Below are 18,205 nucleotides of genomic sequence, written 5' to 3' on the forward strand. Positions count from 1 at the left end.
TGCTAGGCATGATCTGAGTGCTTTGTAATGCCAGTAAATGTAATTGCACCAGTAGGTTTAGGTCTTGGGTTACTCCCAGATGTGTCTGAGGAAGCGAGGCACAGGGAGATAAGATGATGTCTCCAAGCAGTGGCAGATCTAAGATTTGAGTACATAGAATTTAATTTCAGGGCCTGGGCTTTTTACCATCTCATAGACTTTGTGCTTATTTATTAACTAAAAGTCTAAAAAACTTTATTGTGCATGTCCGTGTGCATGCATGTACATACATGCAGAACTCAGAGTCTATCCTTCATCCATCTTTACATGGGTTCTGGGGTTTAAATCCTAGTTGCCAGGTTTATGAGGCAAGTGCCTTTTCCTGCTGAGCCATCTTGCCTGCCAATTTATTATTTTTTAAAATTGGTGTACAAAATAATGAAATCTCATAGGCTTTTTCTGACATTCTGGTTAAGATCAGTTGCATTGTGTCTTGGATTATCTGTGTATTTAGCATTTAAGATTTCCTTCTGCCTGTAGTTCTTTTGGTCAGTACTGGCTTTTGAGCCCAGGGCTCTCTGCTAGCTGACATGTTTTACCACGAAACCATATCTCAGCTCTGTGTCCCCCCTCCCCCCCCCCCACACACCTTTTTAAGCCTGAGTCCGTACTGAATTTTATTTAGCACTTTTTATTTTATCATGCCATGAGGGTACTGGGCAAAGGAGTTCATTTTCACATGTAGTCTTTGGACTTTTGTGTTTATAGTGTCCTGAAGTTCGTTTGAATATCATCTCCAACTTGGATTGTGTAAATGAAGTGATTGGAATTCGTCAGCTCTCTCAGTCTCTCCTTCCTGCCATAGTGGAACTGGCTGAAGATGCCAAGTGGAGGGTCCGCCTGGCTATCATTGAGTATATGCCGCTGCTGGCAGGCCAGCTGGTGAGTTCATGGGCTCTGTGAGCAGTAGGGTCTGTCAGATTGTGGAGCTGAGCGTGGTGAGTGGGAGGCCAGTTGTCAGTCTGGTCTGGTTCAGTTAGAGGCATTGAGGTAAATTCTTGTGGCTTGTGGAATGGTTTTTATTTTCAGTAGTGCAGTAAGGCCTAACAGAAGGGTGTTCTAGAGACATACTCACCTTGCTGCCCTCCTCATGATAAAGGTGTAGAGTGTATTTGGATCTGTGGAAGAACATACGGTTTCAGGATGAGTCACTTCAGCTTTTTGTTCGACTCTGTCCTAAGCAAATGAACTTAGAAGCATTTTCCTGATGACATATAGTTGGGGATCCACCACACAAAGAGCTTATAATGCAGACTGTTTTGGATAAAGTCCTGTTATCACACTGTCTGCTATTCTTTGGGTTTCATTATTAATTTTATTCTAATCAGTATGACTAATTTAAAATTTCAAAGCTGGACTTTATAGCCACATGCTTCCCTTTCTTTCTCAATAGGTACAGACAATGAGAAGCTCGATGGCCCTCACACCATGGTAGCCCCTAGACTCTAAGGGCTTAAAGAGTTCTTGAATGTATGGCTGGGGAGATGGATGAGTGATTGCTCTCAGCACAGGAGCTGTGTGGTGTTTCATTTCCAGTGGCTATTGTAGTGCATGTTATTAATTAGACACTTGGCATTTCTCACTAGTTGGATGAAGAAAGGAGACCTGTGTGGTTTTTAAGAATGCTCATAATATCAGATAACTGCTGATATTAGTATACTCTATTGTCCCCTGCCCCTGAGGCTTGTTTCTATTCCTTTCAGATCACAACATATGGGGTTCATATTTTCTTGACCACTGCATCATATTGCTAATTTTGGTGTTGTGAGCATGAATCTTGTAGATGGCCATGGCATTGTGTTTTTATCAAATTTGAAGTGCTCTGTTCCTCAAAGTGAATGCCAAAGATCGCAGCATATCTATGTGTCAGGTGAAGCCATCTTGTTATGCTTCTCCACCATCGCTTCCAAATGCTGAGGGTCATTTTCTGTTCTTCAGTGATCTGTCTCACTGTCTGGAGTGGAAACAGCAGTGGCTAATAATGGGTTTGCTGGACTGAAACGGCTGTCTGGAAGGAAGGTGGATTTATATGTATTATTTCTTTGAACCTTTGCTCCACCAGACCTGGAAAGTCTCTTAGGGCTACCAGTGATACTCAGGGCAGTGTCTAAGGGCCTCCAGTGATATACAGAGCACTGCAGAAATGAGACAGATGGTGTCTTGGCTGTTTACATCTTTCTGGCTAAGGTGACATGTATCCATCCGTCAGGGACAGATGTTGCGTTTTACCATCCTGTCTTATTAGCATATCTTTTCTTTTGATTTTCTTTTCTTTCTTTCTTTTTTTTTTGATTTTCTTTTGTAAAGACTGACTTATTTTTGTGTGTGTGAGTGTTTTTCTTGCATATGTATGTATATGAAACATATGCATACCTGGTACCTGTGGGGACCAGAAGAGGGCATTGGATCCTCTAGAACTGGAGTTACAGAGAGTTGTGAGCTGCCATGTGGGTGCTGGGAACCAAACTCAGGCCTTCTACAGAGTCTCAAGTGCTCTTAATGATTGAACCATCTCTCCCACCTCTTAATTTTTCTTTATGTGTAAACTTTTTTTTTTTTTAAAGTTAGTCAATTTACAAAATTCTCTCAAGACTATCCAGCCTGGTTGATAGGCCTTGATGAGTAAATACAAAGTTAAACCACAAACTATCTGAAGGAGATTAAAGGAAAATCCTCAACCTGGAATAACGGAATCTGAGAGCTGATGCTGTAGACGATGTGCTGACCAGTGTAAAGACAGGGACCTTGTTCTTGGTCTTTATTTAAAACACATCATCACTGTCAGGAATTTCTTAGACTTGAACCAGACGAATAAGCATAATGACTTCAGAAGGAAGGCACCAGGAGTGTGTGTATCATGGAACGTCCCTGTGTGCTGTGTATGTCCCACGATCAGTGGTCTAGGGCTTGTCTCCAGCCTTTGGGAGGTGACTAGCAGGCTGAAGAGTCAGGATGGTTCCACCTGTCAATTCTACCCTTTGCCCTGCATACTTGGTGCCTGCTTTTTCTCTCTGTTGCTTTCTGTCATGCCCTAGCAATGCTGTCTTCTGCTGGGGATACCTTGGTGTTACTGCCTTATTCTCAAGGACTTGCTATTAACCAAAAAGGAGAGATGTGGTTCACCAAGCCTCTTAGCAGCCATTTTTTCCTGAGTAATTCATTTCCCATGGCATCTGGCTTTGCTTGGCAGCTTTCTGTTTTGCCCTCCCTGCTCTTCTCAGTCTTGTGTGTGGCTCAGTCCTGTCCCCTACCCTTTAGCAGGGCCCATGGCACTCACTCCTGCTTTTCTTTCTACCTAGTAAGAGAGTTTCATAGTTTGTAAATTCTATGGCATTATATTTTTGGTTTTTGTGGTTCAGCTTGTTTGGGAGTGTGTCTTTAGCTTTTAGGTAATTATTGTGCAATGTAAATAGAGTATCTTGTCCTAACTTTGGAAATGTTTATTAATGGAATCTTCTGTATCCGTAGGGTGTGGAGTTTTTTGATGAAAAGCTGAATTCTTTGTGTATGGCCTGGCTTGTGGATCATGGTGAGTAGACAAGTTAAAAAACAGATATTATGGAAGTTCAGACTTTTACATGGGTCTGTGATGTTCACACTCATCTGTGATATTCACACAAGTCTGTGATATTTACATGCGTCTGTGATGTTCACACATGTCCATTTAGAGAGATGTCCTGTGGGAAATGCTCTTTGCCTTGACTGAGGAGTGTTTGTTAAAGTTCTGATAGCTTTCTCTGACTACAAATATTTTACTGTTTCTCATTGTGTAGCCCTGGCTGTCCTGCCTCTGTCTACTGAGTGCTGGGAGTCAAGGCAGGTACCACCAAATTTGACATTTGTACTTCCTGTTATTTTCTGTTTTAAATGTATTTGCTGTGCTGGGTAACTTCTTTGCCCTCCTGTACCTCCTGCCGCCTGTGGGCTTCAGACTCTTAACATGTATCCGTCCTCCAGCATTTGGGCTTGCAGCTGACCAGTTACCATTGGTGTCCTTAGCAACTGCAGTCCAGGCTGCATAGATTGGGAAAAAATGGCTATTCAGGCTTTCTGAGGTGATGTGCAAAGATACAGTAGGAGTCAGGGACGTGTCTGTACTCTAGGAGAGAGCCAGGGTTTGGTGAGAGAAGGCTTTCCTCTGCCTGCTGCTACTGGGCTGGAAGACATGCGCTCAGGGAAGGTCTTACTGGACAGAACTCAGCAGGTACCTTTCTGGTGACCCTCAGGGCAGTGTGTGTGCACAAATCCCTTTGTTTCCCTGGCAGCAGATGGGTGAGGGGTTCTCAGTGTCAGGTCCTAGACTTGGCAGCTTCAGTGTGACCTGAGCCCCATTCCACTGAGTGCCTTCAAGTTCTCACATGGTATGTCCCATGAGCTTTGGGGTCCATGTCTTGTGGGTGTGTTAAGCATCCTGCTGTGGTTCTCTAGTGTACTGTGTGTATCGAGTGCATGTATCTGCGGGTATTTGTGACTCGCTACCAGGGAAAGAATAAGAACATTTGGGTCTGCTTACATTTGTAGGTGGTTTTGTTAAAATCGAATTGGTATCATATGTCTGAGTAGAAAAGGAAGGTTGTGAAACTGTGTATGACAATCTGTTAGGGCATATGTATGGATACGTCTGGTGCTCTTAAGTACATTATAAAGACTTCTTTATTTCTTTTTTGTCAGAAGTTAAGTTTTTCTGACCATTTGTAAAAAAAATGATCATTTATAAATCATAGGAAAGGTGTTTAAAAATTTTATTTTAAATTATGTGCATGTGTGTGTGTGTATGTGAGCTTGCTCATGTACTTGCAGGTTTTCTGAGAGGCCAGAGAGGACATCTGATCTGGAGCTGGGGTTGTCCGCAGTTGTGATCCCGCTGGTTTAGGTGCTGGGAATTGAACTCCAGTCCTCTGGAAGAGCAATGTACATTTAACCACTGAGCCATCTCCCAGTCCAAGAAATTATTTATTTAAAAAAGTTTATTTTTGGTAAATATTAATGTGAGTGGTATTCCCAGAAGATGTTTTTATTGCTTTCTTTGAAAACCAGCCTTTTGGATTAAGACAGGCCTTTTTTTTTTTTTTTTCCTTCTTCCAAGTTTTGAAGGACTTTTAAGGCTTAATATTCTTCTTCTTTTTTTTTTTTTTTTTTTTTTTTTTAAGGTTTAATATTCTACGAGGAGATTCATGACACCTGTATAGGGATGCTTGCTGTATGAAACCTGAGCATCCCCCTCTTTTTTTTCTTCCAACTTGGGAGCCGGTGGGGGTGGAGTTTATGTATGGGACTTGGGCTGGTGTGTAGTGGCTGGTTGGTGGCTGAGAATGTTCACCAGGGCCTTTCCAATGCAGTTTTTTTTTGTTTCCCCTTTGAGACAGGGTTTCATTGTTTAATCCTGGCTGCCCTAGAACTTGCTGTGTAGACCAGGCTGGCCTGAAACTCAAGAGATCTGCCTGCCTCTGCCTCTTGAGTGCTGGGGTTAAAGGTGTATACCACTACCACCTGGCATCCTACAGCTTTTATATTTAGCTTAGAATTTTATAATTTGAAGAAAAACTATGTTTTTGCACTTTTAAGTGGCACACAGTGAGGAGGTTTCTTTGGGAATATCCCCCATCCCTCTTTGGGCATGAAGCTGCTGTAAGACCACTGTGCAGCCTGCAGAAGCTAAAGGAGGAAAAGCACAGAGGCTGTGTATCTGTCATTGGGCAGTGTCCACCCAAAGGGAGGGCTCAACGAGAGGGATTTAAACAAAGTTCTAGGTTTTGTTTTTTTGAACAGTGGGGGTATCTTTTACAGGACAAAATTAGTGAAAATATATGTATATCAAGTCAGAGTTAGTGAGAATAGACAGAATTAGATATTTAAAGAAAACTTTCAGATCAGCCTGACCTTGAGGGGAAAAACAGACACACAGACAAAACAAGGAGTGAAAACTGGCAGAACTCGAGAAAGGCTTGCATTCCTCTGAAAAGAGAAGTGAGAGGTGCCAGGAACATAGTAGGCATCTGGCCAAGTAGAGTTCAGTGTAGTTGAGGTCTTGGTCAAGGCTCAGTCTCTGGTTACTTTGGCAGTAGAACCCTGTGTTAGTGGCATTGTAGTAAGAACAATCATTTTAAGTATTTGTTAAAGATCAGTAGCTGGGAGAAAAGCATGGGTGCTTATCCTTGGTGACAGACGTTTTAAACTGCAATGGCTGTGCTTCACCATCATTATCATTAAGTGTGTGATGTCAGGTTTGCAGAGTGTATTTTGAGTCTGTGTGGTGTGGTTGTGTGTAAAGCAAGCAGCTGAAGATGTTCTCTTGGGCTCTCCTGCAGTCTATGCCATTCGGGAAGCTGCCACCAACAATCTCATGAAGTTGGTCCAAAAGTTTGGTACCGAGTGGGCCCAGAATACCATCGTACCTAGAGTGCTAGTGATGGCAAATGACCCTAATTACTTGCACAGAATGACCACTCTATTCTGCATCAATGTAAGTATGACACAGTGTCATTGCTAAGCTCAGGCATGAAATCATTCTCAGGATATTTCTAAGTTCTGAGTGAGCTACCTTTTGTTTGAGGTGCATTTTGTATACTGGTAAATTTGGGTAATTAGAATAGAGAAAATGTTGATTTGAAAATTGGAGCTGGAGAGATGGCTCAGTGGACAGGAGGGCCCCCTGTTTGCTCAGAGGACCCGAGTTTGAGTCTCAAGCACCCATGTCAGGTAGCTCACAACTTTTGTAATTCCAGCTGCTGCTGGTGGCGGGTCTGACTCTTCTTGTCTCCCACCATCATCCCCCTCGTCATGAATCCACACATAATAAAACTCAATATTTAAAACTTGATGTATTTTAAAACTTGCATTTTGTTGTGTGATTTGGCATAGGTCTTTCATCTTTTGAGCCACCTCATGTTCCTTAGATGCTCAAGTAGGAAGCATTTTTCTGTTGGTCAATTAATTTCCCTTTAAATATTAGTTTGTTTCTCTAGATTTGGGGAGTATTAAGAAAGTTTTAAATGTGCCATCTTACTTATTTTTCTAGGCACTGTCTGAAGCCTGTGGTAAGGAAATAACCACTAAGCAAATGTTGCCCATCGTGTTGAAAATGGCAGGAGACCAAGTAGCAAATGTCCGTTTCAATGTGGCCAAGTCATTACAGAAAATTGGACCAATTCTAGATACCAAGTAAGATTTATTTTAGTGTTGCTATTGGTGTGAAAGCATCTCCTCACGGGTGTGTGTGTGAGTGTGTGTGTGGGGTGAAGGGAAGCAATAGCTAAAATAATCCCAGGGGTTTCTTTTTTTACTTTTCATAGAATCTGGGCTTATTCAAAGAAAAGAATTCAGCCCTAGGTTTTGAGACTGTTCATTTTGACTTTTACATTTATGTTCTGGGTATATATAGAACACTGCCCCAAAGCGAATTTCACCAAGAACTTCTTTAGAAATTATTTGATGTACTTGTCATGTTTGTATTTAAAAGTATTTTCATTTTAAATTAAAAAGTTACCATCGATCCAAACCTCAAATTCCAAAGCAGATTGTGTTCTAATGGACCTCTCTGTCCCACCAGCCATCTTTTGAGTTACTTCTGAATTTCAGTGCCCTGCAGGGGGAAGTGAAACCAGTGCTGCAGAAGCTAGGTCAGGATGAAGACATGGATGTCAAGTATTTCGCACAGGAAGCTATAAGTGGTATGCATTTCGTTTGTTGCTCGACTTTGGTTGGTGGGAGTTTTCCTCTACTGTGTGAGCAGTGGGAATTGCAGTACGATGGGCATGATGGGAGGCAGAGGGTGGCAAGCACCTGCTATGCTGGGCCTGTGTGGTTAGGGGTTTCTCAGGCCTTGCTGGGCTTGGAAGCATACACTTGTAATCCCAGCACTTGGGAGACTGAGGCAGGAGGACCTCAGGGTAGAGGAGCTGGGGCTATATTGTGAGACCCTGTCTAAAATAAAGTCTTGGCCTACGGTTCTCTAAGTGAGCAGGCCATTTTCTCAGTTCCATGTGTAGGATGCTGATTCTTACTGGCAAGAGCAGTTTTGGTTTGGACTCGAGATTAAGTCTTTAACTTCCAGTCAGCCTGACAGAGTGCAGGCCCGCAGTGAGAGCTCAGGCTCATGCTGTTGTCATTGTTACATACTACATGTTCTCATAGCGATCGCTAATGAACTTTCTGTACCACTAACATGATTTTGTTTGGAATTTTCCAGTTCTTGCCTTGGCATAAAGAGGAACAGGAGGGAAAAGCCTTTACTAAATTCTTATCACAGATCTCTAGTCAATGTGTTCTTACACTGGGTGGAGAAAAATGGAAACCTTCAAGATCTCATCCAAGCAAATGGCAACAACTTAGAAGAAATCAGATTTCAGTGACTTGATCCTTTGTAAACATGAACTGAGACTGATTTGATGTCTCTGTCGGGATAACTTGAAAGCCCTTCTTACTGACCAGTTGCTGATATTCCCTCGCAGTCCCCCTTTGAGTGTCTCCCAGGGGTTTCTTCCAGCACCCCTGAGGCTCCTGCTTCCTCCCTTTTGAATCAGGCCCCAGCCACATAAGATTCCAGACAGAGCCTGGATGGATTTGGACCCCGACATGGAGTGGAGTGATTCTCTTACTGTTTACATGTGTCTCTATGCCTGTAGCTTTCCAATGTTAAAAGTAAATGGTTTAGAAAAACTTATAATTATCTACTTGGGAGATAATACTGAGATTTGACTGTAGTGAAAGCCACATCTTTCTGGTTACGATGGTTCGCATCAGTATCTCACACGAAAGGAGATATGGAAGGTTAATGTATTGGTTGTTCTGGTTTTCATTTGCTCAGTTTTGACTGTAATCATGTCATGCAGAAGCCTGAAGTGGGTGTATCTTGCTGCTAATGTGTGATGTTGAAAGGTATCAATTTCAACGGCTCAGCACTGTGACTGCCTTCAAAAACTCATAAGAAACTTTAGTGCCTCCTACTAAGCTGTGGTTCTACGGTTTCATTGTGAAGTTTTGTGTTTCAAGTAAGTGTAGGAACCACTGTTCCTGGTTCTCCTTCCAGCAATGTTAGCATCTTGCCATTGCTACACTGCACAGTACCAAACTGAAGTTTTGCTGCTCAGTGTTTTCTTGTGGTGTCGGTGATGCTGGAACAATTTTCTACTTTTGCACTAAAACTTCATTAATTTGTCCTGAAACTTAAGGTAGCAGGTAAAGCTGAAGGGTTTGCTGATGCAAACTGTTTATGGAAGGCTGCTTGACACTGTTTTTAGAGAGCACCTGCTCATCAGTGGGCGTGCTGATTACCGATCACCCTGTTCAGTTATAACCCACTCCTCCCGTGAGCAGCTTGACAGGTCCCACCTTTCTGATGACTCCTCTGGGTAATTTAAATGGTTTTCATCTAATAGACTCCTTGTCTCCAGTGGACTTAGTTAATGAGGTTTTACTGCAGCCTGTTTTTTCTCAGTGCATCTCACCATGTAGTTTGGTGTTTCTATTTTGGTTTCTGAATTGTTGATTTTACTTACAAACTCTTTTAGATATAACAAGCCCTGTTGCGTTTTGTGAAGGCCCAAAGATACCTACAAAACTTTGTACATTAAACATAAGTTTCATAAAACCAAGTTTGTGTAAATGCTTTTAAGTTTATCATACCTTAGAAAAACAGAACAGAAAATTTCTATCAGAGATCGTGTGCCTGTTATTTAAACTGTTGGATTACTGTGTAGTAAGTTCCCATTTTATGTGTTCTAGGGCAAAGGTTTGAATATTTTCCTAAGCAAAAAGATTCTCATCTTAGTGCCTTAAATTACTGTGCTATAAACTTTTTTTTTTTTATTTTTTTGGCATCACCTGCAGGCTGTTATTCCACTTTGTTGAGTTTTATATTTGAGAGATTATTGTCTTGATTTTGGGAACAGATGTGCATTGGGGTAGTTGCTTCACCTTTGGTTGGAAATGCTGCATGCCACTGTCACTTGCTCAGAAAGCATCCCCTGGCCTGCTACTCCAGCCTTGCTCATTCACCTTTCTGCCAAAGACTATGGAAGGGAGAGACAGCGGACCCTTGTCTTCTCAAAACAGTCACATAGCACGCAGGATCTGACTTTGGGTGGCCATTAGAGGCTTCACTGTTCTTTCTAATATTCACAGTGAACTTCCTTGTGTTACCCTGTGTAGCAACTGTTCTTCAGCTTAAATTTGGCTCTTTTCTTTTATATACTAGTTTCTATACTTGGTTTCTCCAGGAGCTCCGTGATGCTGGCTGGGTGTGTTTTGTCTTGTGTTGTGTCACTGTTGCCTAGACCCGAGTCTGTTGTATACTGTTGGTGCTTATTAAAAAAGCGTTCCCTGAGTGATTTCTAAAGTCTGCCCTCTGATGTGTTGAACAAAGTCACCAGACTGTCTCACACTGTAATTCATACAATTACAGATTGCTTTGCTCCCAGGAAGTAAGAGCCTCTAACCTAAGTCAGTTCCAAGCCCCAGGGATTTTTGTTTTCCTTTTTGAGACAAGGCTGTCTCTCTCTAGCCCTGACTGTCTTAGAACTCTCTATGTAGTCCAGGCTGGCCCTGCCTCTGCCTCCTCAGTGCTGGGATGAAGGGCATGCTATTGTGCCCAGCTTGAGGAATGATTCTTTTGGAACTGTCTCATTGTCTTGAACATATATTGCTGCTGTGTTACATCTGGGCAGTTTATAACAGTTGTTCAGCTTGTTGGAAAAGTGAAGCCAAAACAAACACATACCCCCTATGTCAATTAAAAGAGCCCCATTAATAGTGGAGTTTTTAGTGATTTTCTTCTTTAGATTATTTGGGGTTAATGTGCTGCTAATGAGATAGGAGCCCAAAGATGGATTTTGTTTCATCAGGACAGACAGCTTAATGTGTGATTTTAAATGAAGCCCTGTCAAAATAAAGGACAACCTTCAGTTCATGGAAATACCAAGCTTGACTGTGGTGATGTGGGCATGGGGGTTGGGGAGTATGTTTGCTGGAGGACTTGTCCTTATTTAAGAGACAGCCTGACTGAGTTGTCCAGTGTGTCTTTCTGACACTGTTGTGTCCCTGAGTCAAAAGCCTGGTGTTCCCTACAGAAGTCCTTGGGTCCATTACACGGGCTGTGGGGGGCAGGGCAGCCAAACAAGCTGGGTGCTTAGCCTCTCCCTCATCCCTGGTGCTGTTCTTTGTCATTTATTGTTCACCTGGATGTCAGGTACACGGAAGGCCCTGCCACCCAGTGTTCTTGGTAAACAGGTGACGAGGTTGCTGTCCTTTCTCACTGTCTCCTCCCCCTTCTAGCCTCTATCTTGCTTGCCCCTCCTATTCCTTCACAAATCTCCAGTCCTTCAGTACCTAGAATAGCCTTGCTGTTCCTCATTTGCCTCCATGGGCCTGCTGTTTCCAGGAAATGACATCATGCTCAGTTGAGATGGAAATCTTTTGGAGAATGAAGAGAGCTTAATTACTCACTGGGAAGAAAAACCAAGTCGTTTCTTTCTTTGGAGTTGTTGTCTTACACTACTGTGATCAGTTCTGAAAAGAGCTAGAGCTTTTGTTTGTCAGGGCCCTACAGGCTACCCATGACCAAGATGTGGGGGAGCCCCCAGTTAGATCCAGTGTGTGTGTGTGTGGGTGACCTGAGCAGAAAGGCACCTTAGGTAAAGTACTGGCGAGGGCTGGCTTTCTCTACACAGCTGCTCAGAACCTTGTGTGCTGCTGGGCCACCAGGGTGCCAGGGCCGCTGAGGACATCCTGGCTGGGAAGCACAGGTGGGCTTGGGAGGGATAGGCCCTGGTCAGGGACAGTCACAGCGTTGCCGTCTGTATCTCTAGTGGTGGCACAAAGGCTGAGGAAGCTAGATTTTCCTGTGAAGGACAGTGAAGAGCCCAGCATCCCTGGGGTTGACAAGAATCTCTTCCTGAGACCCCGAGTGCCTGGAGAGAACACTGGGAAGGTAAGTGCCCCTGAAACTTGGGGCCAGAGTCCTGTCCTTTCGGGGCAGAGGGTAGCCATCAGAGCTTACTGCTGCTGTAGGGAATCATACAGCAAGGTGGGCAGAGAAGCAGTTCCCACCACACTGTCCTGGAGAGGCAGCCTCTCTAAGGGGAAGGAGAGTATTTTAAAGCATTGCTGTTTTACCGCCTTTGTGAAAGGGTGGTCTTGTCCAGATCTCAGTCAGTCCTGTGGTGTGAGGACTTCAAATCTTCCTCAGTCTGAGACAATGCCCTCACCACATAAGGGTAGACTGGAAGAGCTGGTATACTTTCCACATGGGCTGGGAAGTTATTGGCACGGTTCTACCTAGGTAGGGAGTCATTTCTATTCAAGACAAGAGCCCATGCCTGTTTTTTTCGTGGATGTTTTACAAGCTCATTTTGTCTCTTAACTACATGGAGAAGGGAGGCAGAGTTTCAGTTCAGCAGTCACCAGGGTTCCAGGTGTGGCCAGTGGGAGAAGGGCAGTTATGACTTAGACTATATTTAGGAGTGGAGAGCCTGGGCTACCTAGCACTGACGTCAGACTAGCTACAGTTGACTGTAAGCGAGTGCTTTCACACCTACTCCAGTGGGTTTGTATGGTTAACCCACTGATAAAAAGGTTGACTTTAAATCACCTGACTTTTCATTTTATGTAAATGAAGGCCATGCTATCTTTCCTATTCTGAACACTTGCCCTTCTGTGTCCCTGCACACTGCTGTCCTCTGCCTGACTTTTCCAGCTATTTCTGGTTTGGGCAGCCTCAGGGGTGTTCCAATGCTGCATGGTGGGAGAAAGTGAGGGCTGACTGCTGCTTACAAAGCCTGTGTCCTGGCAAATGCCTGAGCTGCCAACCCTTCCTGCCCCATTGTCTCCTTCGTTGAACTTCCCTGAGGGAAGAGACCTGCCTCAGGTAGTAAGAACAGTGACTCATAGGGTCCTAGGCCACACACTTCTAAGTGGTAATGGAGTTGTTTCCATCATGCTCAGGACTATTTGGTCTTGCCAGTGAACTCATGGAGAATAGCTGAGCTGAGCCCTGACCACATGAGACACCCCTGCCACAGCTGACTTGGTCCTCTCTGAAGAAGGCTCTCTAGCCGAGAACAGCACCACTGGCTATCATTTCTTGAGCCTCTGTTACTACAGTACCTTGCTGACCAGACGTCTTCACAGTACACCTTTACCATGGACACATTTCAGGTGGCTGGGAACCTTACTTAGAAGCCGGCTGTGCTAAGTCTCTGAGGCTGCAGGTTCATTTTACCCACAAAAATCCCTTTCTCTGTGACTCGGGGAGCCTTCCTTGCTTTGTTTCACTTAAAGCAAATGTCCTGGGGGTGAAATGGAAAGAAAGGAACTTGTTGCCAGGCAGAGTTTTCATGTCAGAGGCCCACAGCCAAGTGAATGATCCAGGAAGTCATCCAGTTGCAAACCAGAAATTGTTCTTAACCCCTTTCTGTGTTGCATGGCCAGCTCACTGATTGTTCTCACAGGGAGAGTCTCTGGGTGTGGAGGACTCTGGGAACTGAGTTCTTGACTGGCCTCAAAGCCCCGAGGGAGTCATTTGATGTTGGAAGGCAGCGCCTGCCACTTGGTCCAAGAGAGCAGCCTAGGGTTCCTCCTGGTGAAGACTGGGTGTTGCCTCAGTGCCATGGAGAGGCTCTTGAAGTTTGCATGGTCTTTTGTATATTTGATGACTCATGTTCCTCATGCAGGACCTGCCAGGGAATAGCTTGGACTACTCATACTCTGCTACCTCCAGGTCGGCATAGTCACTTCTTCCCCGGCAGAGGTTGCTCTCTGATCACAGCTGCTGGTGAGCTTGTCAGGCAAGGGTTAACAGAGGATTTGTTTATTGAATCATGAAGTAGCTGTCACATGATTTTAATCAAAACACCATTTCCCTGACAACAGTGATGTCAGTTTTGTTGTTGCAGGAAGGAGCAGCTGTGAGGGACATTCAGTCTCCTCACTGAGCCCAGGTTTGGAGACTCAAATCAAGTGAAACACCCATAAATAATGGGTGCAGACACTGGGTTGACAATCCACCCTCCTCTTCCTTTCCTTTCTGCCTGGACAGTCTGTTCTGTATAGACACTGACCAGACTCAGTCCCTGCACTGAGTCTCAGCTAAGAGCTCACCTTCCCTGTCCCTGGCTCCCCCTACCCTTGGTTCTACTGCTGGTTTTTATTGGTGTTTCGCCTGTTTCTCCCACTCCGTCTCTGGTTTGTGCCTCCTGGCATTTGTCTCTTCTAGGATCCAAGCCAGCACTTGCTGGTGACCTAGGATGTTCTGGCTGGTCTGAGATGAGGCTGTCCTGCTAGGCATCTGGTTTATTCCTCAGACTGAGGGGCATACGGCTAACTGCTTGGGGATTAAGGGCAACTCCAAGGAGCCCAGCTATGGGTGTTTGAAGGGTAGGAGTTCAAGAGCCCAACTTCTTGGCCAAAGGATTAGTCTTGAACCCAGAAAGAATTGGCTCCATGATTTCATCAGGACTGCTATACACAAAAGCCCAGGGGTGTTTGATCACCCCTAGAGCCTTCCAGCTAAAGGAACTGGATTCCACTGGCCACTGACAGGGCAGAAGGAAGGATAGATGGGAATGAATGCATCACAGGCTAGCTGGAGCAGGTCCCTAGCGTCTCCTGAGACTCCCTGAGGACTGAGGAGCTGTCTGTGCAAAGAAAGACTCCTCCAGGCCTTCAAACCTTCTCCACCCATGAGTTTAATTAACTTCAAAGTTGGGGAGGAAAAGGCCGCCTAGATGGGACTTGGGTTACTGACTTTTGTTACTGTGATAAAACCACCTGAACAAAGCAGCCTAAGGGTTTAGATTGGCTCACAGCTTGAGGGGACAGTCTATGGCAGTTTGTCCCATGGTGTCTGCAGTCAGATCAGATGAATGCTGACAGCCTGCTGGCTTCCTCTTCTTTCCTTTTTATTCAGTACAAGACACCAGTCTATAGTATGGTCACCCACATTCAGGATGGTTCTTCCTCCAGAGTTAAGACATTTCTGGAAATGTCCTCACAGATAGACCCAGAGTGTCTCCTAGGTGGTTCCAAATCCAGTCATGTTGACAGTGGAGATGAACCATCAGATTCTCTGGGCGGTCTTAACATTGTGGTACTCAGGACCAGCCCTGCCCAGAACTCATTAACAAAAATTACAAAATCCCAGGTCTAAGTCGTCAGAACTGTTAATCACCTTTCTGTAACAAGAGACTTCCCAGGCAAGTGTATCACCATTTCCTACTGCAGTGTCTTACAAACTAGTTAAAGCAACACAGAGGAGTATTGTGACGAGCTGTCAAAGACAGTTGGAAGACCCTTAATGTTTTCATATTAGAGGACAGTGCAGAGTCAAGCTGTGTTCCCATCAAAGTTGGGGGCAAAGTCTTTAGTAATCTGTTTAAGTTAGTGGCAGGCCTGGGAGCTAAAGACTCAGTCCAGATTTCTTGCTGTTCCTATGCTATCTCTGGCAGTAAGGGGTGGTGCCACCTACCTGCAGTGCCTGTCTGGCTACCCCCTGGGTGGGACTGGGGAGCCAGCCTCTGTTTTCCCAAGCTTTGCTTTATACTGGCCCTTCATTTCCTGGGACCCTTCCAACTGCTTGCCTGTCCTTTGGCTCTCACTTTGATGACTACACTTTTGGGTTTCTGCAGTGACCTAAGGCAGTTACAGTGGGTCTCAGGCTAGACACACGCAAGACTGTGAACTGGGTCCCTTGCATAGTATGTTATGTGGAAAGGCTTTGTCATCTCATTCAGTTGTATCTTATTCCATCAGCTTGGTGGGCAGCCTTGGGGTCAGAGTTCTCAGTCAGGCCCTCTCTTAGGCAACTCAGGCTTCTTTATCCCATCTTTGGGGGAATGAGATGGAAAATGGAGTAAGAAGCTTTTGAACCCTATCTGTGGAGGGAGTGACTCAGCTCATCAAGAGATTCAACACACAACTGCCTCATTTTCTCTGGGCCTTGAATTTTCTGAACATTCTGCCCAGCCAGTATTAGGGGCTTGGCTCCAGGGCAGTCCGCTTCTCTGCAAAGTCATTGCTCCTCCTCTTAAGTGTGTGTGTGTGTGTGTGTGTTTACCCCCTCATTGCCAAGCAGTCCAGCAATCCTGGGAAAGCCCATAGATACACATATAAAGGGAGGTAGGGAGGCTTGCAAGTAGACTCCTTAGGACACTGTCTGACCTCAGGTTCTGCCCCAATGATTTGTGGTCCCAAGCTTTGTGCCTGGATGGTGACAGGTGTGTCACCTCCATGTCTGAGGTGAAGGTCCATCCCCTCCTCTTATTGGACATCGCCTGAAGTAATCTATATACAGTGTTCCATTGCTCAAGAGCTGTTCAGCCTTTGAAATTTGTGGCTGGAGCCAAAGTGAAAAGGAGGAGCCATGCTTTAACGAGCCCAAGTGGAGCAACTACAGTCTGTGTGAGATTCTCTATGTGGCCATGTAGCACAGTGCTTGCTCAGGCAGCACCTTTGATAACACTGGAACAATACAGGGAGATTAGCATGGCCTCTACACAAGGATGACATTTGAGTTCATGAAGTGGTACATACATTATGGGAGGGATGGCAAGAGGGAAAGAGGGTGAATATGAGCAAAGAACTGGATATGTAGGTGTGAAGATGTCATGATGAAAGCCATTATTTCGTACACTGAGAAAACTGAATAATCACACCAACATCGAAAAATAACTTTAGTTCACAAAGCCCAGCCTTGCCCCTGTGAACTGCAGGCTGAGCTGGGGCTTCTTTCCTGAACCCACTTGGAGGTATGAGCACCCCTCAGGCAAGAGTGTCACTGTCAGAATCTTCAGACGGGGTGAACCTCTAGATCCTTGATCCATCCTCCTCCTAGAGACTGAATGTCTCTGTGGGGGAGATTTTTTGGGAAGAGTCCAAAGATTTCTCTGCACATCAAAGGACTGAGGAAGAAAGGAGAGGGCAGCTCCCAAGAATGAAGCCTGTTTGTTCGTACCTGGCCACAGGCTGACTGGCGGTTTTGGAAATGTGATTACTGCTGGCCTGTTGTGTCCCTGAGCTGGCCAAGCAGAGGCCACAGGGTAGAGCTCTGGCCTCTATGGCCCATTCTTTGCTGTTCTTCATAGGGCCCTTGTGCTTGCCATGGAAGTGAAGGGTGTCCTTAGACTTAGGGGAGGCCTGGGTGGTTGCCTATGACAACATTACAATGACAGAGTGATTCAACAGGCAAGGGTAAAGTTTGCAAAACAGTTACTGAAAGTGAAAAAACAAAACAAAACAAAACCCCAAAAACCCTGAAACTTGAATTTTCTTCCAAGGGGCAGAGCTTTGCACATGCACAGTGAGGGGTCTGTGCTCCCAACTCTGTATACACACTCACAGCCATCAGGCTTGCCTTAGTCTGAGAGCTGTTTCAGTTCTATATAATATTGGCCCAGGGGAATGGCTTAAGTAATGGAAACCAAATCTCAGCTGCACTCACTGCCAGAGAACAGGACTTAATCCTGCCCTTTCACTTGGGCTCTGGCCCCACAAGTCTAGAACATACGAAAGCAGCTTGGCAAAGGAATTCTCTAAAACCCTGAGGGCAAAGGGTTGTATCTTGTATCATAAAGGATGGCTGTCCCTGTGAGAAGTCCATGGTGTGTGTTGGAGGTGGGGGGTGTCACTTTCACAGACCCCAAAGAGGTGGTAACACTGTCACTAAGCAGCAGTGCTTTGCTGGCCTTCCTGGCAGTTTAGAGTACTTTACTTCCTATCCTCTATATTACTTGTTCTGTGGAGCCGTCAAGAGCAAGGTGTGCTTGTTTTTGTTCCAATTCCTGTGGCAGAGGTCCTAGTGCAGACTATTTGCAATGATGGGCTTTGTCCTGAGACTACCATTAAGGAGCACTGACCAGGCCCAGTGGGGCCCTGTCTGTATGCAGGCTGTGGTTAGCAGTGTTTCCATCAGTGATCTGTAGTGGCTAACGTGCACTCAGGCAATTTGGGGCGAGGTATTATTTACCCTGTTGACGTCAATGAGAACATATTATCCACTGTCCTTTCTGTAGCTTGAAATGAGCACCAGAGCTCAGAGAACACAGCTACCTTCCCCAGTTTGAAAACTACCCAGTACTCAATGAGGTGGAGACCTGCCTATAATCTCATTAACCTGACATTCACATCACCAGGCTTTTAGAAAACAAGGTGTTTTTATTTTAATTCAGGAGGGCTG

General features: G+C 44.9%; 1 protein-coding gene and 1 non-coding gene across 4 annotated transcripts in view; both read left to right on the forward strand.

Moving 5' to 3' along the window:
• Ppp2r1b (protein phosphatase 2 scaffold subunit Abeta) overlaps window positions 1–18,205 on the forward strand; it is a 33,826-nt gene that overhangs the window by 12,067 nt on the left and 3,554 nt on the right. Inside the window, exons 10-15 of one of the 3 annotated variants that reach the window (XM_027412170.2) lie at window positions 748–921; window positions 3,508–3,568; window positions 6,348–6,502; window positions 7,058–7,200; window positions 7,618–7,709; window positions 11,844–11,965. In XM_027412170.2, the coding sequence (XP_027267971.1) occupies window positions 748–921; window positions 3,508–3,568; window positions 6,348–6,502; window positions 7,058–7,200; window positions 7,618–7,709; window positions 11,844–11,965 (747 nt within the window). Of the gene's footprint in view, window positions 1–747; window positions 922–3,507; window positions 3,569–6,347; window positions 6,503–7,057; window positions 7,201–7,617; window positions 7,710–8,227; window positions 10,794–11,843; window positions 11,966–18,205 lie in introns of those variants that run through there. The other 2 variants (XM_027412169.2, XM_035443692.1) reach the window with 2 other exon arrangements.
• Window positions 16,462–16,567, forward strand: LOC113835313. The gene has a single exon (XR_003484754.1). It is a non-coding gene; the product is annotated as a U6 spliceosomal RNA (small nuclear RNA).

The sequence above is a fragment of the Cricetulus griseus genome, chromosome 4 (assembly GCF_003668045.3).
Source record: "Cricetulus griseus strain 17A/GY chromosome 4, alternate assembly CriGri-PICRH-1.0, whole genome shotgun sequence".
NCBI lineage: Eukaryota > Metazoa > Chordata > Mammalia > Rodentia > Cricetidae > Cricetulus > Cricetulus griseus.